This window comes from Tyto alba, unplaced genomic scaffold, assembly GCF_018691265.1.
Source record: "Tyto alba isolate M040663 unplaced genomic scaffold, T.alba_DEE_v4.0 Super-Scaffold_28, whole genome shotgun sequence".
Classification (NCBI taxonomy): domain Eukaryota; kingdom Metazoa; phylum Chordata; class Aves; order Strigiformes; family Tytonidae; genus Tyto; species Tyto alba.
The window spans coordinates 15,536,382-15,554,649 of record NW_024881302.1 but is presented as its reverse complement, the minus strand read 5'-3'; the positions used below and the strand labels follow the sequence as shown (position 1 = coordinate 15,554,649).

Genomic DNA, 18,268 nt, shown 5'->3' with positions numbered 1-18,268 from the left:
GTAGGTCTAATGCCAAACCCACTTTTTTTTTGTGTACTCTTGTAATTAGTCCCATTGTTAAGTTAGCAATATTGTAGATGCTCGCAGGAGCCTGCCCCTGGAGACCATTTTAAATTCTGCTTGGTGGAGGAAAAACTTGTGTTTCCTGGTTCTGTTTCTTTTGATAGTTCAGGTTTAAAAATCCTTCTCATTTGGATTGTCTCCAAAAGATTATATTTAGCATCACTGTAACATTATGAATTCTCAGATATAGGTTTCCTTGAGCTTTGATTGCCTTGTTGGGATTGTGACATATGATTGATGCTGTGTTTCTTAACATGTTGGTCTCCCTTAGACTCGGACACTGTAACCATAAAACATTTTGAAATAAAACTGCAGTATGTTTATCATAAATTGCATGATATTTTTCCATCAGAATGTGCTTCATTAGGCTTGCCTTCTGGAATACTACTGGATCACTAGATGGCATGTAGAAAGAAATCATTTCAGCAGTAATCCATCAGGCATGCAGAGCCCATGTATTTGACTTATAAGTGCATTATAGAATAAACAACATTCCACTATTCTGTATGAAGAGTATTTGCAAAGCTGTACAGGTGCAGAATTACCTTTTCCTCAAGATGCTACTCTTGGATTTTGCCAGTCTTCATTTTCCTTCAAATATTGTGTAGCTTTTTAATAGTTCCCATAGCACAGAAACTTCTTTGAAGAATTTAAGACTGAACCAATTACACACTGATGATTTTTAGCTGGAAGCTTTCTGGTATGACACACATGCCTTAGAATCAGTTTTTAAAAAAGTCAAACATGCCAATCCATTCACTAAAAGGCACTTACTTTACAATTAGTAACTGTGGTCTATTTCTGTGTGAAGTAATTTTAATTGTAAAGTTGAAAATTCAGAGGAAAAGTGCTCCCTTTTTTAAGAAGAAAAGGATGAAAGGACTTAATTAATAAACGGCTACATTTATTTAGAACTTAGGACGTAACATGAGACATACTGTGATGACACTCTTCTGTATTATTCAGTAAGGTCTTTGAAAATATTTATTTGAAAATATCAAATAAAAAAGATAGAAATCTGGAATTACAGAAACTCCAGTAGCTGCTTCCATCACAGTAATATTCCAGTTAAGTAATGTTTGACCCTGCAAGTTTAGTGGAAAGAACAAAGGTTAGAGAGATGCCTTCCCCATGGTAGTACATATGTGCGTAAGGAAGTCATGACAAGGATCTCTAGTAGCTGAACCATAGCAAGAACCTGTTCTTCCCTGTTGCACTTTCTCACACAAGCTTTTGCTTATCCTGCAGATCACTTCAGAGGGAATTTATCTCTTGGTCTTGGTGATGCTCCTTTAACATTGTTGCTCCAACGGGTAATGTTCCACACAAAGCTGCTGAAGTATCCGTGCTGTCAGACAAGGGGATGGCATCCCAGGTCAGGTTCTGCACTCCTCTGTGCAGTGATCTAAGGACAAGCAGTGGCATCATTTGACCATTAGAGCATTTAAAGATTTTTATCTCTTGGCCATGTGTGAGGTGGAAGAAGCAATCAGAAGACCAAAATTATCCACCATTTAGAGAGTTGTGAAAATTAATGTATAAATGTTTACAGTTTTTTTATCAAGTTAATTAATTCTATTGACGGAAATGGGACTTTATTATTCTTTCTTTTCTTTAAGTTGGATATAGAAATTTGGGCCATTATTTTGATTGATCTGACTGTTGTCACAACTTTGTGACTGATGATGCAGCTTGTTCTGCAGCTCGATATTCTTTGCCACTCAGCGTTCCCCCTCCCTCCCCCCCATATGTAGGTTTAATGAGATAATGAATTAGTTTAAACTCTTTTTCATTACCTTAACAAGGAATTGCAGTCTCTGAAGAACATCACTGAGTACCACATGGAGCATCTGCCAGAATTGCTGGTCCTCTGAATGATCAAATGTGCCAAAAAGGCTAGAAACAGGCCTGGGGCAGTGGTAACGTTTCTTGACTGCTTTAATTCGAAGGGGCCTTGCCCTGGACAGGGTATTTTTGTAAAATGTCAGTGGCAATTGCTGATGGTGCCATTTCTAATGTAAATCTGAGCTAAATACTAAGAATGGGTGGAGATCAAAACCAGATTTAGACAATGGAACTGTAAGTCACCCCATAGTATTTTGTTGATTGTAAATGATAGGAGATGCTGTTTCAGTAATCCCTGTGTTCTACTTCATCCTGTTCAGACACACAAGGTGGTTTAATTGGAATTTCTAGTATTTCAGTGCTTTAATGCTCTGAAACATATTAACTCTGGTTTAGCAGTTAGTGTTTATTCATTTTCAGAGCACTGTAGGGTCATTAATCCTCAGAGCCCTCCTGAGAAGTAAGAGATAGGAGATAGGCACTGTAAGTAGTATTATTTTAATTTTACAAGTGGGAAAACTGAGGAGATGAATAATTTGGCCAAGGCCAGACGATAAGCCCATGTGAGCTCTGAGATTTGTTTTGGCTATTATCCCAGTGGTCAGGTCACCCCTTGTAACATTCTACTGTTTTAAATTGTACACTTATGCCTTATTATTACTATGATGCCTTAATTGTCCCTTTGTCTGCTTAGGTAGATAGCTTTTCACTTCAGGTAATAAGGTGCATGTTACTACATTAAAAACTTCAAAACAAGGAAAACCCTGTGAGATCAGGATCTGAATCTAATATTATTTTGTATATTTTCAATTTTCGTAGAACATAATTAAACCTTGTCTCTCCTGTTCTGCCAAAAATGGGTGCAAATTCTTTAAATTGTATGTGTAAAAAGGGTTTGATTAAAAGAACTTGTTTTTCTTAGAGATCAGTATGTTAGTCTCCATTTTGACTTCAGAATAATGATAAATATTGAAAGATGTTTTACTGAACTTTTCATTATTTTTGAGAAATAGTATATATGTGGTATGAGAATACATTTTATGGAATTAGAGGAGTCCTCTGAGTGATATCCTTAGAACTTTTCACTTTAACGTTAATGGTTATTTGTTTACAGTTTATAACTCCAGTTGCATAAATAGATGTACTTTGAAATAAGTTATTTGGTAGGGTATAAGCAGTGCTTTTGCCTAGCGAAAGACATCAGTTTTTAATGTCTATCTGAGACAAATGGATTCTTTTTCTCTGCTCCACAAATGGATTAATTGCTACCATCTCTTGTGGAAGAAGTTTGTGTTTTGCTTTGGTTCCCGCCAGGTTTTGTATTAAAAATAACTTAGTGTACAATATTGCTATTTTAAAACAAATTCAGAATGTCACAGGAAATTAATCATCATTTAATACAAATGTAAACTATTTTGGTTAAGTATGTCAGATAACAAACTGTTAACCTTTTTGTTTATATAGGATTAATCAAAATAGTGAAGCCCTGTAAACTTTAGCACCGTTTACTATTTTAATAAATATCTAATATTTATACATACATTAGAACAGTCAATAAATGGCTTATTGAATGTAATCTGCTCTTCCCCTGCCCGCCTTCCTTTCCTGCAAGGCTGTGGTTTTTAGCTAAGCTAGTGTGGAACTGCTCTTATCTACAAATAAAACAAAATGACTTCATTGAATGCATATTGAATGCAAAGCCTATCAGGGACACAGCAAGGGAAATAAAAAAAAAAAAAAAACAGAAGGGCTTTAACATCTTGTAGCAGTATATAGAGCGCAGCATATTGAAAGTCATAAATACTGTCCCACAGACATTTTGAATAATGTAGGTATAGCGTAAGTAATTGGAAGTGCTTACATTCTGCCTGTAGACATTTCATTGCTGGTGAGTTAGAATAGGTTGTCAAGTGCGGGCTCGGAGGACTGTGCAAGGTGCCCTACTCTGTCATGTGCTCCATATTTAATGCTTGAAGGAGCGAGGCGGGGACACGCGCGGCGGGAGCCGGCCCGGCCCGGCCCGGGCGGGGCGGGGAGGGGCCGGGGCCGGGGCCGCGCCGGGTGCTGGGCGCCGGGTGCTGGGCGCCGGGTGCTGGGCGCCGGAGCCCGCTCTGCCCCGCCGGAGCCGACCTTGAAGCGCGGCCGGTTCGCCGGGTCCCGCGTGTAGCGTTCCCGCGCGTGTGCCGGGGGTGCGGCCCGCGGGCTGCCAGCCGCAGGTGTGCGTGCCCCGGGCGGCTCCGCCCCGCTCCGCGCCCCTCCGCGCCCCTCCGCACGGCGCGGGAGCGGGACGCGCTCCGCAGCCGACGATGAAATCTTGGCAGCTGGTTGCAGGCGTGGGAGATGCCCTTCAGGTAAGGCGGAGGCAGGTCGGGGGGAACGGCGGGGAGCGGGAGCCGGCGGCCCTGAGCGCCGGGCGGGCTGCGGGGGGGGCGAGCTGGCGTGTCGGGCTGCTGCTGGGGAGCCGCCGGCGGTGGCTGCCCGGCCGGGTCAGCGTGGGCGCGGGGCTGCGGGCGGCGAGGTTGGCGTGGGCGTGGGGCTGCCGGCGGCGTGGGCAACCGCGCCGCTGGTGGCACAAGCCCCGAGCGGCGGCCGGGCCGTGGCGGGCGCGAACTCCGGGCGCTGGCGGAGCCGCGTCTGATCCGCCCCGCGCATCTGCCCTGCGTGTCCGTGTGTGTGCGTGTACGGCACGGCTCTGCTCGGGGGGGAACCCACGAATGTGTGTGGTGCTTACAGCAAATAACGGGGGGGGGGGGGGGATTATCTGTCCTTCCTCTGTGACTGGCTGAAGTTTATGTGAACTTCATCTTCAAAGAGCTGTTTAACTTTCTTTTGATGGGATATATATTAGCATTTATATGAAATATGGCAGGAATCTCATTAGAAATGGTTTTGTCAGATGAATTATTGCCTCTTAGTAGACAGTTTACCGAATTCATGACCAAACTGCTTGCATGTTTAACTTCAGGGTATCTGTGTATTATCATCATAATATCACAATGTTAGAGAACACAATTTATCAGTGGATTTTAAAGTTTTATTACTGTACTTGTTAAAATACATGGGATAAAATGACAGGAACGTTCTCTTCATAAATACAATTTAAACATGGAGATAAATTGGGCTAACAATCCATTTCCTTGTATATACATTTTAAAAAGAAATAGAGTATAAAAGACTGGGATTTAAAAATGCGTATCAGTTGCCAGCCGGATATAATTGCAGAGTAATTTAAATATTTTGAATTTAGCAATGTTCTTTCTTTAAAAACCCCACACGCTTCAAAGTGTGGAAAAAAAACTGAGGGGAGTAGGGAAAGTGGGTTTTGCTAGCTTTTTTAAAAAGGAATCTCTTCCATACTCTAATAGGAGTATGATATTTTTTTAAAAGACTTGCTGTCACATGTAGGAGACTATGGCACGGCACAGTCCAGTAGTGGAATGCTGGGCTCTGGCTCTGTGCTTCTCAAACAGCAAGGGTTTGGTTAGCAGCTTAGGCACCATGAAATCACATTGCTTTCAGGACCGTGCAGTAAATTCTACCTCAGGTATTTTATTTAGATGGATATTTAGGAATTTAGTAAGATCCAGAACAGTTTTTGTATTTTTCAGTTCTGCAGTGATAAGGAATTCGGTGTTGATAAAGAAGTAATTAAGATTTATGTAAGTGTTAAATAGAAAGTTCACAATTATTTTTCCTTATGTAATACCTGAAAAAAAATGTTTTATTTACAGTACATTGGTTTCATATGCATTTCTAAAATGGAGCAATAGACATGTATAAAGCGCGAAAGTCTTGATAATCTGTTCATAAATCATAGCTTTTCATTATTCATTTAATATTCACAGCAAGAGCAGTAGTGGTATATGTTATCACCATTTTCATATTTGAATCATTTAATGGAGACAAGGTGGACTTGGGGTTTTGATCCTTTATAGGTGCTTCTCTGTGAGTACTTGTGTATTGCCTCTGTCAATCATCAGTTTTACTTTCTTTAAACCTTTATATCTATTAGGGATTTGATTGTCTGTTTCAGAGTTTTTCTTCCTACAGCAGCACCAAATGTCTTGGTATTTTAGATGTTGTAAACATACAATATCTCACATTCCCATTGCCTTCCCTTCAGTATGTGGGCTAGAAGTTATATTTAGTCAGTGCCATCTCAACATCCAATACACTGATAACTAGGCAAGTATAAGTAGAATTAATTACAACCCTTTCCAAGCACAGTTTTAGGAAGATTGAGCTTTCTGTTTTTATCTACTCCTACATGAATAAATATTTGAAATCAGAATAACATAACAATAGATGGATGAAATAACTTTATTATTATTATCTTGCAAGGTGCTCTATTCAGTCTTTCTAGCTCCAAACCAGTTACTTCAGTAGTATCTGTATAATGGAATTGTTCAAATTTTTTTTTGATTAAATTCTCACTTAGGATCTCGGTTCTGCACATAAAACACAGAACTTTTCCAGGAACAAGTTACAAATCAATTTAATCAGTGATAAGCCATGTGGTATTCTGAATGCTATAAAAGGTTAGAAAAATGTCCTTAAGTATAATATTGGAAGTTTGGACTTTTTCTATTGTCATTAAAAGCATTACTATTAAGCATTAATAAATTTTATTAAGAGTAATATGTTAGAAATGGCAAATGAAGCATCAAATTGGAAAGGGGAAGGTAGAGAAATATGATTGACTCTTGCTTTTAAGTTATTGTGTCAGTAATAGTGAAAAAATACCATGAAAACTAAAGTAAAGGAAAAATTGGTTAGAGAATTTTAATCATAGAAAATATATTGTCTGAATTTTACTTCATATTGTAATTTAAGTAACATGCTAAGAAGGAGTTATTTTTAAGATATCTTGAGTCTACTAAAGTCAAGCTTTTAGTAGACCTCAGTGATAAGGATTTTGGAACTTTACTTAGAATGATTATGCCACAAGATAGTGTGTTTCTGTAATTTGCAGATGGGAACAAAGACCACAGAAGGCCTTGATTACTTCAGATGATTTTTCAGTGTTTGGGTTTTTTTTACATGTATTTTAAGGCTGGGATATATTTTACAACATCTAGGAACTAAGCATAACTTATTCTCACATAAAGTTTATACATTTCAAAGTTCACTTCTCAGAGCTATTATTCTGCCATAAATAGTAATATTTTCAATCCATCTCAAAATTAATTTAGAAAATTTATCTGCCTTTAATTTTGTTTTGGAATATGTTCACATAAATTGAGTTGTCAGGAAATAACAAATTCAGTTGAACACACTGATACATAGATGATCAGTTCTCACAGGTGTGCCTTTTTGGACACAAGATGTACCATAAGAATATAGTCACTAGATGGAAGAAAAGAGCAGGCTTTTCATTTCAAAAGGTGCATCATAAACATGTTTCCTCTAGATTTCAAATGCTGTGGGATTGCATTTGGGTGAGATACCAGATAGTTAGGTGAGTGAAAAGAAATAAATGTGTGACAGCCTCTCTTCTGGTAGCATTTCTTCGCAAGTTTGTCTGTGGATGAAGTTTAATTTTATAACCTGGGACCTCTTGATAGCTGTAATGTACCTGTAGGATTAAATATTTTCCTTTTTGTTTGTTTTTTTATTTTTAAAGTATCAAATGGAGATGTTAAGGGATGTAGCAAAGTTGCTGTCTTCAGTGATACTGTATACTCACTACTTTTATTTTACTTGAACTTCAGTTTGGACAGTGTGAGAATGGGTTTGCTTTGGGGGGTTGGAATAGAGTGTAAGCATTTCTGCTTTAGAGTTGTCTTTATCATTCCCATTCTACATTTGATGTCAGTTAACCATGTTAAATTGCACGGGCTGTGATTTCCCTTTGTTGTCATCAAAAATAAAGCACAGTATGGCTTCTTCCACCAGGTTGCAATCAGAGACTATTTTTGTTCTGTAGTTAATTACAGAATTCATGAACAGCAATAAGGCTTCTGAAGAGTGATATTTTTCTGATGGTCAGGAATATTTTAAAAAATGCTGTAGTATTACAGAGGCTTATTAGTTGCCTTTCACAAACATGGAGACACACACAAACTTTTTTTAAAGTACTAAAATGGAGAAACCGCTTGAGTCAGCAGTAGCATCCAGATTCAGCAAAGCTAGGTTATGAATTCAAGCAATTAAACATGACAAAAAGCCCACTTTTACTGCCTTCACTTAATATGCTTCCATTATTTTTTTGATACATAAAAACTTAAAAATGTTCTTTTCTATCGCGTGTTCACAAAAAAAGTACACCTCCAAACTTCAAACTCCTGAAAATCCTCTTGCTTTTCATTTGCACCTTCAGCTTTTATTTAAGTATTTTTATTGATAGGAGAATCAAACACTAATATTTTCTTCAGATTAGTATACCTGGTGTTCAGCACCTACTCATTTGTGTACCTGCATTTTGGTAGAGGTAATTAAAAATATACTGGTTTAATATTTAGGAATTAATAAAAGCATGCATTTTAATTAATTAATATTAAAAAAATTGCTAAAGATTATTAGAAATAAAACTAAAATTTTCATGTGGAAGGCCAGACGATCCATATTTTTTTTACGCTTTTGTTTTTGTGTATTTGCTTTTCATTAATTTTTAGCAGGTTTCCTATCTAGTAATTATTGCAAATTTAACTGGTTAGAAAAGAGGAGGGAAGCAACCAGCTGTACGTCCTGGTACTAGTGACTAATGGACCAACCTGAACTTGATTAGAGCTTTAGCAAAGATCATCAATTCATTGCTTGTATCTTGGAGCTTAATGTAAAATGGTAAGAACAACCTCCCACCCTTTGCAAATCAAAATTGTTCTGTCTACTTGTGCCGTGGTGCTTTCTGGACAGGTGCTTAGGGGTTTTTAACGTAAATGTTTTCATTGTTGAAGTTGAACTTTCTAATGACATGAATGATAGTAATCGATGAATGAGGTTTGATCCTTTGTTCAGGTAAGTAAAATGTAGCTTGTACGACGACTTTATTTCTGACTACTAATTAATGTGAATCTAATGGCTCTCTACTTTAGCTGTAAAAATGCATTACTGCAAAGTGAAGTGAGAGGATGTGGTACATCACTGCTGCTTATTTGGACAGTGACTTGTCTGCTGCTGAGAACTTGCACTATTACATGATGCTCTAACAAAAATGGCATTGTTTGAGGGAATAATGTCATTTAAGATGAGACTCAGGATCTTTGAGGAATTATTGCCACACTGGAGCAAGTGCTGTAAGAACATGACATTTACATCAAAGCCCTATTGGAGAATCCCGGCTCTCTCCTTTTGTACTGTTTTACATGGCATGCACGTTGTCCTGTTAGCATCAAGTGTTTGCCTTTTTAAAATTACTCTACCTTTCTGACACAATGTGTCCTGTGCTGTTGTAATTCTGGGGACTGCAGTTCAGCTCTGGGCTCTGATTTTTCATGACCCATACTTTTAATGTGTGATTTCAACAAGAGGTGTGGGTAAAAGGAAGAGATTAATTTCTCAGAAGAATGTATCTGCTCTCAGCTGTGTATGCAGGCAAAGTTTGGTATTTGATTGTGATACAGAGGAACATCAAATCGTTATTTTTTTGTCAGAATATTTTGCAATGCTAGAACAAAAATGAGTATCATCAAATGTTTTCATTTGAAGACTTTAGATATTTTTAAAAATTTATTTACTGATAAGGTCTATATGAGAAGCAGTGGCATGATGTCCCATTTTTCCATCTTGACTGTTGAGCCAGCACCACATGAGGCTGTATCCATGAGATGGTTACCAGGAAAAGCAGGATACTGCTGCCGGTGCCAGGGACCAACATCATCTGAGCACCAGATCTCCTTTCAGATGGTATTACATTTCAGTTGAGAGGCTTTCCCAGTTTCAGCAGTCAAAAAGCCAGTCATGGCAGACTGAACTTTCTACTGACAGAAAAGCCATGGGAATTGACTTAATCCCAGTTTGACTGTCGTATTTAAAATTTTCTTCATGCTAGTTATTTCTTTGAGCCTCAACAGGAAGTAATATTTACTAAAGGAAGATGTTAAGAATGACATTGTGTATTTTAATGCATTTTATTTACTTACAGTTGTATTTTCAAGATGTATCCCTCTCTCCAGCAAGAATCTGTAATTATGAGAAATCAAATTCAGCACAGTTGTGGAACAGCTTAGTAGAACTTCTGTTTACCCAGATTTAAGACCCAAAAGAAAAGAGCATTTTACCAACTCCGTGTGGTAGCTGTGGTAACTGATTGCACCCCTTCTTAATACAATGATTTGAGGATGGTCTTTAGAGCTAAAAAACTGGGGTCAGAGAAGAGCTAAGTCTTGAGATATGTTACAGTCTGGGAATTGTCAATGAAATGAAACCTTACAACGAGTGTGCACAGGGTTTCTGATCATCTTTTGGATAGGCAGTATGTACAGTGGACTGAGCTCCTACGCAATCCTTGCATGTCCTATAGGAGAAACTCCTTTCATCAAGTCATGCTCTAACTAAAAAAAAAAAAAAAAAAAAAAACCAATTCTCTTAAATGAGTGACTGCAAGTAATAAACATCAACCATGTTCTACAGCTGTTACTATACTATCTCACACGGTCTTCCTGTAACAGTCGGTAACTACTGAACAATGAAAAATAGAGTAAAGCTCAAGCCTGTCTGTACATTAGAATTTCTTCTAATTAATTACTATGATTCAGACCTGAGACAAGGCCTTCTTAAAAGAAGAGGCAGTACAGTAATTCTGATTTCTTCTGTTTCTACCAATGAGTAGCTGAGCAAGCACTGAACAAAATTCCATCCTGATGTTAAAATGAGGTATTCGGTGATCACAGGAAAATAGTGATGAAGAGGAGTACTCTTCCATGTTATCAAATGCTGCCCTGCTCCCTGAAAGCATCATCTTTACAGGTGTCATTTGTGATAAACATCTAGTTAATCTGTCTGGTTAATCTTGGTAAAAAACTGTCAATAAGGGAAGTCCCATTAACTCCCTACACTACCTGTTCCGGTGCTTAACTATCTTTAATGCTTTTTTGCTAGACAAAATCTCCCACGATGCAGATGACCTTAGTGTTTCATGTTTTCAGTGGACCTGATGAAAAAAAGGTTTCCCTTCCCCCTGCAGCCATCTATGACAGAGATTCCAATTCAAACATCAGATTTATGTCCCACATACGTTTTAATTTCTGTACTTCAGTTCAACCCTTTCTAGTTATTATTTGGTTTGGGAATCTTTTCGTCTGAGACATGCTTTTTGAACATGTTGCATTTAAATAAAAACATTGAATTTAATTAGTTTAATGATTGGGAGCCAAATGTTGGCCATGATTTATGAAATGATCAGGATTATATAATGATTATTGTAAGACATTGCTAGACATTTGAGACTCTGGCTCTGACAGCTGACTTGAGATCTCTGAGTTGACTATTGGACTATTTTGTGAGTCAGAGATTACTGACTATTTTTTGATTCAGAGATTTTGAGGTTTATTATTTTGCTGAAGTCAACTAGAAAGTTTTATTCAGAACCTATTGCTCTCCTAAATTTATAAAAGTGTGTATATGTAAATATGTGTGTGTGTGTGAGCATCTGTCTCATAAAAAGATAAAAGTTAAACACTTTTGCTGAGACATTCAAAAGTTGATTAGTTCTGCCTGCTCTTGGTTCACATCATTTCTCAGGATAATTATTACTAGATACATTTATGCTGTCAGAGTATAACCTCGCAGAGTAAGTGTGGGGAGAGAAGAAATGAAAGACAAGGATTTGGAAGACAAGTCTTTTGGAAGAAGGCCAGAGGCTGTGAGGTGATGCTGGCATCTACTCTGCTTGACCAGTTTAGCAGCTCTGCCCTGAGAGGGGCTATATCTAAGAAGATCTGAAGGACTTCACTTGGATAAGCTCCTTCCAACCTGTATTATCCCATGGCCCTTTGTTAGCAGTTGGGTGGACCTGGCGAGCAGCACAACAGCAATAAAATGAAGAATGCTTCTGGAGTTTTGGAAGACACATGTACCTAGGGAAAATAATGCAAATCTATTCCAGAAATCTGTAGTAAACTCTATTTAGGTAATGAATAGCTAAATGACTGATACAAAATAATCGTGTGTGAGTCACTGGCTAGTGGATAGCTTGACTTTGGCTATGCAGTAGAACAAGAAAAGTAGAGGATGCAAACTTCAACTAACCATCCACTGTCAGTATATGACTCAGGTAGGCTATCTTGTGTATAGAAGTCAGGTGGACTGGGCTGTTCTTATTTTCTTCAAGTTTCAGCACTAGAGAGGAGCCAAGGGCATTGTGCCCATTAAGATAGCAGAAGACAAAGATGGATGAGGAAGCTGAGATTCTTATGAGGAATTATCTTTAAAAATGGCATGCAGCATGTGTATGTTTATTCCCCCGAATCTTTATGTCTGTTAAGCATAAAGATTGTGAAATTCTAACTGGATTCAAGCAATTATTTTCAGGCAGTTATTTCACTGGGGTTGTGGAGGCGGGGTAGGTAACTAAAAATAATTTTTAGTTATTTTAACAAATTAACCAATGTTATCAATATTTTAGGAGAACTGAAAACATGGAAGAAAAGAAGAAAGAGGGAGCATTACAACTTTGACATGTTTCATTTTGGGATTTTAAAAGGAGCCTTCCTTTTTTTTCCCCACTGAAAAATTTCTTTTTTATTTTCATGCATGAAATAGAACTGCATAAATACTTGGGTTTAACTTGAGTTAGTAATAAATGTTTCATTTGACGTTTCGATATTGCAGAGAGTAGGCTGCATTTTTGCTCAAAGAAACAAATTCTAACGTGCAATTGGACATAACAGCATTGACGTGTTGTTCTTCATGTCTGTAGTGAGTAGGATGTGAAGCTGTGGGCTTAAATTACACAAAGGAAGATTTAGATTAGGCATTAGGAAAGCTTCCTGATAATAAGAATACTTAATATTTAATTAGATGAGTTAGGAAGATTATGGGATTTCTGTCACTGGAAGCTTTTAGGAAAGGTTTTGAAAGCAGATGTCAAAAAAATGCCTTTGTATGTAAAGACATACTATAGAATTAATTTATAACCAACAATACTTGTTCTGATTTCTGTGTATTACTTTTACTAAAATAGAAAATGTTTCTCAAAAACCAAACTTATTTCCCATTCAGCAGGTGGATCTCTCTTATGTCTCTAGCAGGAATTTTTTTTTCTTTTAACAAAGTTCTGAATCTGACTTCCTGCTATTTTTACATTTCTGTGAGATAAGACAATTAAACAATATTGTAAATGCTTTCTGAAGAATCACAGTTTTGAAATTGCTGGACTTTTGCAAAGTTTCTGGTAAAATCTTGGATCTTCCTTTAGACCAGTTTTTTATTTATTTTATTTTTTATTTGAGGTACAGTGCAATAAGAGGTGTGTACCTCTTCAATCCCTGCTCCCAACTCCCCCCTCAAGTGTTTAATGTTATAACAATGGGATTGATGGTTAAACTTGTATGTAGTTTACAACTTAGTGTCCTGGGTTTAAGTGAGTGGTGGGGAGAAAAAAAATTCTTGGTCTATATTTACGGAAGCACTGAATAATACTCTCGGTCAGGGTCAAGGCAGGTTTAATGCACTTAGAATTAGATGTATTTAAAGAACTGGTTCTATATAAACTCTTATAACATCTATGTTACATACAAGGGCTTCCCTTATTCCTTTAGTATTGCTTTTAGAATTTACAATAGAAACTTACCATCTAAACTAAGCTATTTTGAATATATATTTGCCTTATATATAGAAAGTAATCTTTTCTTTTGACAGCTACACAGACTTTCCCATCTTCTATTAATGACATAACATTAAGGTTTATGAATAAAAAGCTGATTACACAGAACATATTAGAGCAGTTAAGACTTATTTTTACTATTTAAGAAGTGTAGCAGAGCCTTGGGTCCAGAGAGGCTCTGTTGTGCTATTTTCTATGTAGTAATCTACACATTCTAGATGGCAACCAACAGCCTCTGTCAAAAAAAGCTTTGAAGGAGGAAACAATAGAAATGAAAAGGATTTGTTCATAACCAGTCAATGCACATGATTGGTTCTTGTCTCAGAGATGTTAGTTTAAAATCTGAAATAGAACTTGTTTGATTCAGTGTTAGCATTGTGAGAAGGATAAGCATGTTGGACACGCTCTTCATTTTTGTTTTTTTATTTTTTTTTTCTACCAGTGTAGAACCAACAACTATTTTGATATAGGATGGATAGGGTGGAAGGTTGTGTTAGAGGGAACTGGAATCCTATTTGTGAAGACAGTACTGTACCAATTACCATGGAAAATACATCTTTCTTAAAGATGGAGAAGGAACAGTGGGGACCAAAGTCCCAGCGTGTTCTGGACTCTGTTTTGGTATGACACGAGCTCCTGCTGTGTCTGACCATAATTTTTCTAAATAGCTTTAACCTTTCTCTGGACAGACAAATAACAAAACATGTTATTCAGCTTAGAAATTACATCATTTAGAATGAAGCAATGCTACGATTAAGTTCAAGGAAAACTGGTTTTAGAATAGGCTATAGCAAGTACGAAACTGGTAGGGAAACACTAAATAGTGTTCTGTAATATCTGTATTAAAGAAATAGCTGCCAAGATACTTATTACTTGCAGGCATTTCAAACTTCAACGGGTTTATAAAGAATTTAATATTTTCATATGCTTCAGTGTAAAGCCATCTGTTGCAGTGACAGAACAAAGTGTTGAGAACAAGAACAAACGTATGTTTATGGAATTATTCCATGAAATGTTAACAAGAAAGACACAAGAAACACAGCAGTATCTTGTAACAAATGGGCAAGGGATTTGAAAAAACATGGCAATCATCTCCAATATTTACAATAATGATTTATTTTAATTTTTTTTTGTGTGTATAAGTGTTAAAAAAATAAATGTCTGTCAACACAGATGGTGAGTGAGACAGGAATACTGAGTAAAGTACAGTTTACATCCACCTTTTGTAGTTTTTCGTCTTTCTTCTCTCTTTTCTTAGAGTTTTAAGCTTGTATCTGGATACATCAGTATATATGTTATACCTTACATAGTGTTTCATACCTCTGCTGGACTTTTTAGTGCAAATTAAACAGCCTCAAACACCCACAGGAGCTGAACTTTACTAGTACCTTCTTCCCATCCCCCATTTGGGACAGATTTTTATTCGTGACTGCACAAAAGAATGAATCACATTACAGTGTTTGAAGTTAGAAGTTGATATAGTGTGACTTTTAACCTGCCATACCCCAAATATGGGACACAGTGTGGGCTAGTAAGAGATAAAAAGAGATTATAGGGGAAAAAATGGTACTGAGACATCAAAAAGGAAGCAAGTGTTCAAGAAAAGTTACTTTGAATCTTTTGTCAATGGTATTGCAACAAGAAAAAATCTAGTTCTAAAGAATCTATACAGTTGGATTTTTAGTTCTAAGGTATAAAGGATATATTTTACAGTGATTCTGTTATCTTCAGGTCTCCATTCTCTCTATGAGTTTGGGTGACTGGGAGAAAGGACTGAATTAGATTGTACCTTGCAATGCTATGAGTTTTCTAGGAAGTGTATTTTACGTTTTAAAATGATAGGTCCAAAAAAGATGTGTGCTGAAGGGTTATGGAGCAGGTTTTGGTATAATTCCCTCCCCCATTCAGGTATAAAATCCTGTTCTCTAAACAGGGCACAGCTTGGCGGGCCAGTTACTCAGTCTGAATTGTCAGCACTTCACATTGATGTGGGAAAGGGAAGACCTGATTATTTTTTGATGACAGGTTTTACTCTAATAATCTGTTTTCTTTATGAGATTTATAAACAGTGTGGATTAGTTTTCATCAGACTTCAAAAACTTAAGCCAGTGGAATGCAGAGGCAAGAATACACAAATACACTAGCAAAATCACCCAGAGACAGCAAACAACAAAAGTATTCTAATATTGACAATGTTGTAATTCTGCATCAACTGGTAATAATGATATCGCTTCATTTTTAGACAGTCTGGAAGTTTTGAATCTATTGCACTGTGGCATCTTTCAGCTCTATTAGGTTGTCCCGTGATATCCTTAAAGGAGCAAGCAAAATGTGAAAGTAACGATGTCTGAACATTTATTTGAATTCCGATAAGTAGGCAAGTTTTCAAATTTTTACCTGGCGACAGTGCCACCTCGTGGCTGACGTGAAAATCCCACCTCTGTTTCAGTACCAAGAAGATAGTTAAAACCCCGCAGTTTTATCAAAACAGTCAAATCACGTTAAGTAATTGTTACCCTCTAAATGAAGGCGGAGAACCAGGTAGAGAGAAATACAACTCTAATGAGACTTGGTCTTATTTAATCTCTATTTTATCTTCGGCAGAGCAGGGCACTGGGTACCAGATACCTCAGATGAGGGTGTATGGAACTGTCCCAGAAGCAAAGCTGCTATTACACCTCATAAAGGTTCATCTTTATGTTTAATGTTGAAGGGATGAGTTTGATCCTTAAGGCAACAGGTTTTAGAAATCAAGGTATAAATATTTAATTCCACTTTGAATACTCCTTAGATTTCCTTGGATATTGACAGTCTCTGACAGTGAGTCTTACCATTATGTATACCTGCTGGGTTTAGAAAATTCCTAACAGGTTGGACAAGTGGGAGGGAAGACATCCTCCTGCTTTTCTATTAATTTTCATTGCACATTCTTGTGTCCTTTTTTTCTGAGAACGGAACATCCTAGTTCTGTGTGCCATCTACTGGTATTTATTTTGGCACTCTTATTTTCTTTTAAAAACAAGCAGCCTTGTTATTTTTCTGGTTTTCATATGAGAATTTTTGGGCCTTTTAACCAGTTCAATCTTACGTCATTACTATCAATGTTCTCTTGAACCCACTTACTTTTACAGATTCCTCCTCATACAGACCGACAAATTTTCATGCAACTGAAACAGATGTGTCTATTGCAAAGTATAGGAAAACTTCCTGGTAGGATATCACATGCCAGTAATTGTTTTACTATGCCAAGGGGTCCTGACTTCTGGTAAATAAGGCTTATAAAGTAATTGTGACGCTGCTGAGACTTTCTGTTAATGGTAATAACAGACAAGATGGCAGTGAGTATTTTTTGTGCTGACATAGTTTCTTCATCAAAATTCAGTCTCTTTCCCGTTGTATTGCTTCCAAAACATGAAAGTTAATAATGCATTTTTAGCCATTTTAGTTGTCCAAATACTTAGATGCTACCTACATGATAAAAATTTTTAAAGCTATTTAGTTTTGTATTGAGTTGGCTTTTCTTACTCAATAAACTATTCCCTCAACTTATTTGACTTTTATTTTGATGAAAAATTGTAAATGATGATATAGTTCTATTCTCGTGCTGACTAGTGTCAAATGATTGTGAAAATGACTGTCTAATGAATTCTACCATGCCGTTAATTAAGATTGGTATCAGCAAAAGTAATTTAAGGATGTGTTACATTTACTGATACTGGTTTCTGTAGAAGTTACAGAACTACAAGGAGAATGTTGGGATACAATGTTTCATCCAATAGAACTCCTGTCAGAACAGAAAACAATCATATAAAAAGGAGAAACTTCATCCGTTTTAACAGGTTGTATTGATAATCTGGGTGGGGTTTGCTTCTCTCTGTTGTGGAAGTTCATAGTGTCCTCCGAGCAAGAGCTGGCCCAAAGCAGCTCAGCATCCCGGGGCGTGTTGCTGTCAGAGCTGCTGTGAGCAGGGCCAACAGCCAGGTGGGTAATCAAAGGGGGGGTTCTCCTGCCCGCATCTTTGTGCACTGTCTCTTCTCAAAAAGACCCGCCGCTTGTCTTCCAGACAGTAATGTTTGCTGCTTTACTCTATTGTTGTTTGTCCTTTCTGTGAAACATTGAGCTGCTTCTATATTTGATTATCTGTTAATAGTATTTCCTAACTGTCAAAATGTGTTAAATTGTTAGGGAGAGAGATGAAATTTTCCTCCTAGAAAAAACTGGTTTGATGGTAGCTTGTGGTATACTACGGTTACTATGTTGCCTGTTGATAATTAACATTTCCAGTAGTTCCCCAGGTATTTCACAGGAGATAGTACTGTGAAGTGCTTTTCCGTCATTAATAATGATTATAGCTGCTGGTTTTGTGGCACTTAGCACAGCTGACGTGCACTAATTTGTTTCAGCTTGCCTCTTGGGGAAGATCAGGGAGAGGATCAACTAGTTTAAGTGTAGTTACCAGGCTTAGGTATGAGATAAAGTAGCACCAGTTTGGGTATGGACAGAAAGAAAAAATGAGGTACCTTAAGCTACTCTGCTGGGAAGAGGAAAGAAGGAAGGAATAAACAACTGTAGGTGCTCTGGTGGTGGCAGAGAAAT

The 18,268-nt window shown here is 37.4% G+C and overlaps 1 protein-coding gene across 15 annotated transcripts in view; it reads left to right on the top strand.

Moving 5' to 3' along the window:
- The window catches only part of RBFOX1 (RNA binding fox-1 homolog 1), a 1,320,820-nt gene that overhangs the window by 613,352 nt on the left and 689,200 nt on the right, over positions 1–18,268 (top strand). Inside the window, exon 1 of one of the 15 annotated variants that reach the window (XM_042798378.1) lies at positions 3,946–4,259. The exons of the other annotated variants lie outside the window; for them this stretch is intronic. Within the exon in view, the coding sequence (XP_042654312.1) occupies positions 4,215–4,259 (45 nt within the window). The 5' untranslated portion in view covers positions 3,946–4,214. Of the gene's footprint in view, positions 1–3,945; positions 4,260–18,268 lie in introns of those variants that run through there. 15 annotated transcript variants of the gene reach the window in all.